This window comes from Poromitra crassiceps, assembly GCF_964638095.1.
Source record: "Poromitra crassiceps genome assembly, chromosome: 23".
In the NCBI taxonomy this organism is placed as follows: Eukaryota; Metazoa; Chordata; class Actinopteri; order Beryciformes; family Melamphaidae; genus Poromitra; species Poromitra crassiceps.
In genome coordinates this window covers 14,796,090-14,804,698 of record NC_139639.1, presented here as the reverse complement: position 1 = coordinate 14,804,698, position 8,609 = coordinate 14,796,090, and the positions used below count along the sequence as shown (strand labels likewise).

At 50.3% G+C, this 8,609-nt stretch overlaps 1 protein-coding gene and 1 pseudogene across 2 annotated transcripts; both read left to right on the top strand.

The window, feature by feature from the left end:
- Positions 1-228: 228 nt before the first annotated feature.
- On the top strand, positions 229-2,841 carry LOC310796759 (next to BRCA1 gene 1 protein-like; the record flags this gene model as incomplete). The annotated part of the gene is made up of 2 exons (XM_083658995.1): positions 229-1,138; positions 1,274-2,841. 2 exons carry the CDS (start codon positions 229-231, stop codon positions 2,839-2,841), a joined length of 2,478 nt encoding a protein of 825 aa, XP_083515121.1.
- Positions 2,842-6,441: 3,600 nt separating this feature from the next.
- Positions 6,442-8,079, top strand: LOC310796640 (phosphoacetylglucosamine mutase pseudogene; annotated as a pseudogene). The gene has a single exon. The product of its transcript is annotated as a phosphoacetylglucosamine mutase pseudogene (transcript).
- The last annotated feature ends 530 nt before the right edge of the window (positions 8,080-8,609 follow it).

Genomic DNA, 8,609 nt, shown 5'->3' with positions numbered 1-8,609 from the left:
GGGCACCTTTGTGGCCGTCCCGCCGCAAATAAGCACCTGACAGGGAATCTTTCTTTCAGTTGACATCAGTTCACTGGACATTGTGATATCATCACTGATGATGTCACTTTTGACATTGTGACATCATCAGTGATTTATGACATCACTGATGATGTCACTACTCAGCATCCTGCCGGAAAGCCATTAGAAGAAGAAGAAGAAACCACTACATTGTACTAAAAGGCTGCCATGGGGCTTAAAATCAAATTCTGCTGTAATGTGAAAACATTCCTGGATAAAGATTTGGACAAATTGGGATGGGAATCGGTGAAAGCCTGGATTAAAGCATCAGTCGGGTTCAACCACTTTAAAGTTAAATACTTTGATGAGGATAATGAAGAGATTTGCATCAACAGTCAAGATGAATATAAATCCATCAAGAGTGCAGAGAAGCAGGGGGACCAGTTGCACATGCATGTTTACAATATGAAGGGGCAGGCCTGCGGTGGCCCGCTGAAGAAAGAGGTGAAGGGCCTGAAGGAGGACCTGCAACCTGCTCCTCCGTACCCCTCCAGGGCCACGAGTGTGGACAAGGGCACAAAGGCCACCCCCTCAAGAGAGGCTGTCACTGTAAAGGACAGCAAGGGGAACAAACCAGAAGATGAACGCCCTCCTGTTTGGTTCAGATCATACATGGAGAAGTTCAAGGATGAGGTGGTGAAAGAAGTAGTGGAGAGAATGTGCAATGACTTTTCCGGCCAATGCTCTACCCATAAATCCACTGACAGGCCCCCTGAGGCCACCGGGGCTCGTGGCGATGCCCGGCAGGGGCCCAAGCCTGGCCCCTCCACCTCTAATGGGTCCGTTGGCTTCACCCGAAACTGCAGCAGCTGCAACAAACTCACCTCTGAAGGTGCCTACAAATGCAGTGTATGTCCATCCTGCATCCTGTCTGAGATGTGCCACGACCCCAGCCACAACCTTCTGAGAACCAAGACACCTCTCTGCATCCCTGAGCATGGAATGTCTGGAGAATTTAGGTTCCCAAGGCAAGGGGACACGACAGTACACAAGGCTGAGCGACAGCGCCTCAAAGCTGAAAGGAGGCAGCTGAGAGCCGAAGTTAAGGATGTCAAGAAAAAACTGAAGCACCTCAAAGGTGAAAGGAGGCAGCTGATACCAGAAGTTAAGGACATCAAGAAAAAGCTTAAGCACCTCAAAGCTGAAAGGAGGCAGCTGATACCCGAAGTTAAGGACATCAAGAAAAAGCTGAAGCACCTCAAAGGTGCTGCAGTTCTTATGAGACAGAAGAGGGGGCTGCAGTGGTGTGGGCCCTCTTCCTCAGGCAGAGCCAACCTGACAAACATGACCTCTGTCTCCACCCAGGTTCCTCTGCCCCCCGCTGCTGCCTCAGAAACCTCATCAGGTCCAGCCCCAGCCCAATGTCCCATCCCTGACCCCCAGGTCTCCAGTCCAGAGGGCCCGCACACCTCCTTGGTGCCCACTATGGCTGCCATGTTTCTGGATGAAAATCTGCCCGACGGCACCGGTCTGAAGCCTGGTACCAAGTTCATGAAATACTGGAAGATGAGGAACTCGGGCACTATCAGCTGGACCTCAGAGACTAAGCTGAAGTTCATGTGGGGCAACCTCAGCCTGGCGTTGGAGGAGAAGAGGGAGGTGCCAGTCCCCCTGTTGCAGCCAGGGCAGGTGGGCATGGTCGGTGTGGCTTTAGTGGCCCCGGTGATGGACGGGACGTACACCTCCCACTGGACGCTGATGCACTGCGGGGGTCCGTTTGGCCCGTGTGTCTCGTGCAGCATCATGGTTGACCCCGGTAACCACAGCAACACATTTTATCATCAGAGCAAAAGACTGAAGGAGGAGGTGAAGCCAGTGGAGGAGGAGGTTGAGGAGGAGGTCGATGAGGAAAGGTGCAGGGACGGTGGCACTGCCTTGCCTGTAGACCTCAGCCACAGAGAATACTACTTCCCCTCAGTAGACCTGCTTACTGCACAGGATCTGGTGTCATTTGAGTTTCTGGATATAAACACTGTGCAAGAGTTTCTGGATATAAACATTGTGCAAGACTTGGAGAAGGTTCCTAACAACACTCCAGTTGATTTGACACCCTGCGTATCCCCTCTGCCCCATGATGTACCAGCGGTGGAGAACGCCTGCACTTCACAGATAAAAGAAGACACAGTGCTCAAAGGGGTCAGAAAACTTTTTGGAGTGAAATTGGGGCATCAGAAGGAGCTGTTGGAGCCTGTGGCCCACAAGGAGGAGAGGGAAGAGGAGATCAGCAGAGCCCAGACGATCTGTGAGACGGTCAACTGCTCCCTCATCCTGGAGGAGGCTCCTGACCACAAGCCCCAATGCGGGCCACAACACAGCAGCCACAAGCCACAGGCATTTTGTTCTGTTTGTTCTGTTTCCTGGGTCGAGGTTGACAAAGGGGAGAGCGTTTTAGGAGAAAATGTGGAGGTCACTGCTATGAAAGTTGAGAGTTTTGCCCCACCTGCCCACCCAGGCCTCACCCAGATCACCCAGGAAGAAGAGACAGGACCAGAAATTCTTCTGATGGCCTCAGACAATGAAAACCTGCATATCCACTCGCATATAAACGAGGAGGAAGAGCTGATAGTCTTGGCTGAGATGGAAGAGATCAACAATACTGAAGAAGATAAAGAAGAGGGTGGAGCCAAAGAAGATGACGACTGGAATGAGGTTATAAGCCAGGCCTCCTCGGACTCCTGCGACGATTACATCATTGTCGTCCCGGACTGCTTCGACACCAGCCGCCCACTGGGGGAGTCCATGTACAGCTCCGCCATGTCACAGCCAGAGCAAGGCTGTTGAATCCCACCCCTGAGGGAAGGAGGCCTGCGAGGGCTGACAGGAAGGCAATGATGTGACTCGTGTAACCTACCCAGAGCCAGTCCGCCCTGTACGCTCACTAGGCAGCTAGTGTAAGGCCCCCAACACTGTCAACGTTTTACTTACTTATATGGGGTATAGGCCGTCGACAAGGGACTTCCAGAGTACAGAGAACACGCCAAATTGCACAAAAGAACTTACATTGATCAGAAGTGACAACTAATCCATCGTTCGATTGCAACACCAGCACACAGCAAACCTGGAGGAGACACACCTGATTGGCTGTCACGGTTCTGTGCTGTTGTCCCATTGGCCGAAGCGGTGCTGTCAAAAAGCAAATGTTGTCAACTTTTGCCTTCAACACTCTTTGGCTGCCCTCGCCTCCCTCTGCCTCCCCCAATGTGTTTAGCATGCATCAATGTAAATACAGTACTGCAAGTCAATTTTGCTGACTGACTGCTGAAAGATGAAGTGGATTTATCCCTCTGGCAATGAAACATGTCTCTCTGTCTGTCTAACAGTGGGTTTGTTTGCTATTACCTAGCTAGCTGCGTAGTGCATGCTTGCCAGCCACTTCCAAGGGTGTGGTCTCTGTGACTACGTTTGATAAACGTCAATTTGCAACGGTGTTTATCATGCACAAAATGACACTAAAATTTAGCAACTTGTGGGGACCAGGCAGAAAAAAGATAGACTGGATCATTGCACTCCTCATAGATGGATGGATGGATGGATGGATGGATGGATGGATGGATGGTATGGACGGACACAGACAGACAGACAGACAGCGAGTAAGGACATGCAAGACGGAAAGTAATGGATTGACATCGACTAAATGTTTTGCTGGACACTGTTGAGGAAAGAGTGTTGTTCACATATAAGTCCCGCCAATCTTTGTCTTTAACTTGTGTATAAGGATTTGATGGAATTCACCCTACTACACACAATTGTAGATTTGAATGAACTTGATTAGTCAAATCAAGGTTAGGTGTCACAACTCCACCTGTGACTCTCTGCTCCGTGCCCGACACCCTGCACCCGACCTCGGGCTGCAGCAGAGTCGAGCCCTGGGCCGGCCGTGTCTGGAGCTCGGCCGTCTGGAGCTCCGTGCAGGGGGCCTACACCCCTGGAAACCTCCCCGCGGAGGTCTCACCTACGGTCGGATCCGTTCTGTGCACTGCCCGGCCCTGCCTGTGATGCCACCAGTGGGAGGCTCCACAGGCTCCACACACCTGGCCAGCATCAGTGTGCAATCACCACCAATCAGCACTGGCCTGTTGTTTCAAGTACTGCCTCGGCCTGTCAGTCCTTGCTGGAACATTGCCATTCACGGTTTGTACCCAGCCAGTTGAGCATCGCTACGAGCTTCTAATCTTCTTTTGCACTTTGATGAGAATCCTTTTGCCTACCTGTTTTGCCTGCCTGCCTGTCCTCTGTGTTCCCAGGATCCTCTGCCTGCTTGCCTGATCCATCTTTCCTCTGTGTTCCCAGGATCCTCTGCCTGCTTGCCTGATCCATCTTTCCTCTGTGTTCCCAGGATCCTCTGCCTGCTTGCCTGATCCATCTTTCCTCTGTGTTCCCAGGATCCTCTGCCTGCTTGCCTGATCCATCTTTCCTCTGTGTTCCCAGGATCCTCTGCCTGCCTGCCTGATCCATCTTTCCTCTGTGTTCCCAGGATCCTCTGCCTGCTTGCCTGATCCATCTTTCCTCTGTGTTCCCAGGATCCTCGGCCTGCTTGCCTGATCCATCTTTCCTCTGTGTTCCCAGGATCCTCTGCCTGCTTGCCTGTTCCCCCACTGAGCACACGGAGTGCCCCACCTTGATCCATTAATAAAACACTGTTGACTTTTTGACACTTACCTGGTTGTCGTGGGTTGTCCGGTCCGCCCTAAACAATGCAATCTTTCTGTATCAGAGTACTGGGTAACACTTTACAATAACGTACACAAATACTGTAGTAGTTACTAGTAAACTAATCATTAACTAATAGTTAGTTAATGAGTAGCTAAGGAATAATTTGTCATTAGTCAATCACTAGTTAATCATAGTTAATGAGTAGGTAGTCATTAGTTAATGATTAGTATCTAGTATGTGTTTTGTTAAAGATTATTTTGATGAAGAAAAGAAAAGAAAAGAGAACCCAAATGGTTTAATGAGAAAAATAACTGTTTAATAAAGACAGATAAGAGCCTGCGTGACACGAACACCACTAATATCTCCCGTCTGCTTTTCCCTGTTAAAAACAGGAATAATTACCTGTTACGGCACACCCCGTGCCTGGTACCCGTAACACTAGCATGGCATGTTGCTACCAATGGATGCCTTAGGTCTTCTAGTTTCATGGTACCAGTATCTTCACTCTGGATTTAAAAATGAACTACAGACTCTGAAAGACCGTAATGTTGGCCACGGACGGCAGCATCCTCAATGAGTAGATTTTTTTTCTTTTTCTTCTCATGCATACATCCGCGACCCACTCAAGACGGCCCCGCAACCCACTTTTGGGTCCTGACCCACCAGTTGAGAAACACTGCCCTAGGAGGTATGATTGGTGATGAAGTCACTAATGCAGAAAGTCTGACTTCACTACTGAAGTCAATTGATTGATTTTGAGGACCAATTTTTGTGTGTGTGGACCTACCGACTGACCAACCATTGATTTTGAGGACCAATTTTTGTGTGTGTGGACCTACCGACTGACCAACCAACAGAGTGGCTTATAGAGCTGCTGTAGCCATGTCATCACCGATGACTCACAATTGCTCGAGTGACATCACTGCAGAAAGAAAATGGCCAAGTCACCTAAAGAGGCCAGGTCGCCGATAATGTCATACAGTTCTATGTCCCCACAAAGGAAAGACACAGATGAAACCAAGTGATTGTGACGTCATCGGTGATGTCATCAGTGATGTCACTCAAGCAATTATGATGTCAGTGATGATGTGATCGGTGTGACATCATCAGTGACATAGAATTCACGATATGCCACTCCACTGTGATGTCATCCACTCTATTGACATTGATTTGTGGACCAACCAACCAACAGAGAGGGACTTACAAAGCTGCTGGCCACGCTGGCCGGAGCTAAAAGGGGTTCTCTGTGCATCTTCCAGCAAACATCCAGATGAATCAGGTACTTCTCGGTTTGAGGACAGAAAACCTCTATCAGTGTTTCCAGTAAGTTTGCAATAATCAGTGACATCATCAGTGATGTCATAAATCAATAATGATGTCATACCCATTGATGATGTCTTAGACATTGTGACATCTTCAGTCATGTCATAAATCCTTCCCTGCTGAGGTTAGATTGGATGAGTCTTGCTCATAGCCCAGCCAATAAAGCCTTAACCTGCGACAAAAACAGTTTCTATCGATCAAGCCCCAAGTCCAATAACATGGCGTTATTAGACTCTGTCTTGTTTCTTTTCATCTGTGTCCTTTGTTTGTCCTATGCTATGGCATGATAAATTCAACGGACTGTGTCATGTGACATACGCGGACGGGACATCCAGCCACGTCGTCAGCAGAGGAACAGGAAGCGTATCAGTCAGTATTACTGAACCTCTGAAGAAAATAGAAAACATGGTCGAGTTTCAGGACGTGTCCCTGAAGTCCACACTGCACCCGAAGCCCACAGGACTGGTTCTGCAGTATGGTACCGCTGGTTTCAGAACCAATGCCAAACAGCTGGACCACATCATGTTCCGGATGGGACTGCTGGCCACACTCCGCTCCAAAAAGACCAAAGCCACCACCGGAGTCATGGTCACCGCATCACATAACCCTGAGGAGGACAACGGGGTTAAGCTGATCGACCCCATGGGTGATATGGTGACCCCGGCATGGGAGGGCTACGCCACCCAGTTGGCCAACACAGAGCAGGAAGATTTGCTCGCTGCTATGAAGGACATTATCGAGAGGGAGGCCATAAACATGAACCAGGAAGCTGATGTTTTTGTGGGCAAAGACACCAGGAGCAGCAGTGCCAGGCTGTCAGAAGCCGTGTTGAATGGAGTGTCCGCACTCGGTGGTCACAGCAAAGACTATGGCTTGGTGACGACCCCACAGCTCCATTACATGGTGTGCTGTCAGAACACACAGGGTCGATATGGGGAGGCCACAGTGGAGGGATACTACCACAAACTGTCTCAAGCCTTCGTTCAGCTCACCAAGAACGTGCCGAACCGTACAGATGACCAGAAGCACCTCTCTGTGGACGGTGCCAATGGCGTCGGGGCGCTGAAGGTGCGTGAGATGGAGGGACACCTGAAGGGGGAGCTGCAGATATCACTCTTCAATGACGGCACCAGCGGAAAGCTCAACCACTTGTGCGGGGCCGACCACGTCAAAGAGCAGCAAAAAGCTCCGTCAGGTATTACGATGAACACGGGGGAGCGTTGCTGTTCATTTGACGGCGATGCCGACCGCATAGTGTATTACTACAGCGACTCTGCAGGACAGTTTCATCTGCTGGATGGAGACAAGATCGCTACACTCATCAGCACCTTCCTCAAGGAGCTGCTCGCACAGGCTGGCCTAGACTCCAACATAGCGGTGGTGCAAACAGCGTATGCTAACGGCAGCTCAACACACTATCTGGAGGACACTATGAAGGTAATAGTGACGTGTACTAAGACTGGAGTGAAGCATCTTCACCGTGCAGCCCAGGAGTTTGACATAGGCGTGTACTTCGAGGCCAACGGCCATGGAACTGTGTTGTTCAGTAAGACAGCTGAGCAGAAGATCCAGCAGCTAGCTAAGGACCCCGACTCCAACGATGGGAGGAAGAGAGCAGCTCTCCTGCTGCAGAACACCGTCAACCTCATCAACCAGACGGTGGGTGACGCCATGTCTGACATGCTGCTGATTGAAGCAATTCTAGCCATCAAGGGTATGACTGTCCAGCAGTGGGACTCCGTCTACACCGACCTGCCCAACAGGCAGCTCAAAGTCAAGGTGTCAGAGCGCAGGGTGATCGACACAACTGACGCAGAGAGGCGAGCGGTGAGCCCAGCAGGACTGCAGGAGGCCATCGACAGCCTGGTGAACCGGTACAGACCGGCCCGTTCCTTCGTGAGACCCTCTGGGACCGAGGATGTGGTGCGTGTGTACGCCGAGGCAGAGACCCAGCAGATTGCAGACGACCTGGCACAAGAAGTCAGCCTGGCAGTGTATCGCCTTGCTGGGGGAGTGGGTGACGAACCCAAACCTTTGCACTAGAAACACACACACACACACACACACACACACACACACACACACACACACACACACACACACACACACACAGCAGACAGGCCCACTGAGTGTGCAAAGCCTGACTTTGCGGCATTACAACCATGTGCGTCACTAACAGCCTGAAGGCGCACACAGGCACTGTTTTAATTGCAGGGCACAGAGAGCAACAGTTGTAGTGAATTGGCTGTAGCCTAAGTAGATATGAATTGAGGCACCTGAGTTGCAAGTGGTAATAAGGCTCCTCGCGGTAAGATCGCAGATGGTTTAATTTAGAGTGGCCTTCCCTGGCCAAAAAAAGACGCATATTTTTATTTTATGAGTGGGACTGCGGTACACTGCAAAATTGTGTTAATTTAGCCATGACTATTAAAGATAACATAGACTCAGTTCTCAGTCTCTATCCGCGTCGCTGTAGGTGGCGCTGTTGGCGCCGCTCACCAAACGTCCGGGAGCCGAGACTAAAGATAACACAATGCCAGTGTTCTTGTCCACACATGTCAGTGAATTCTACA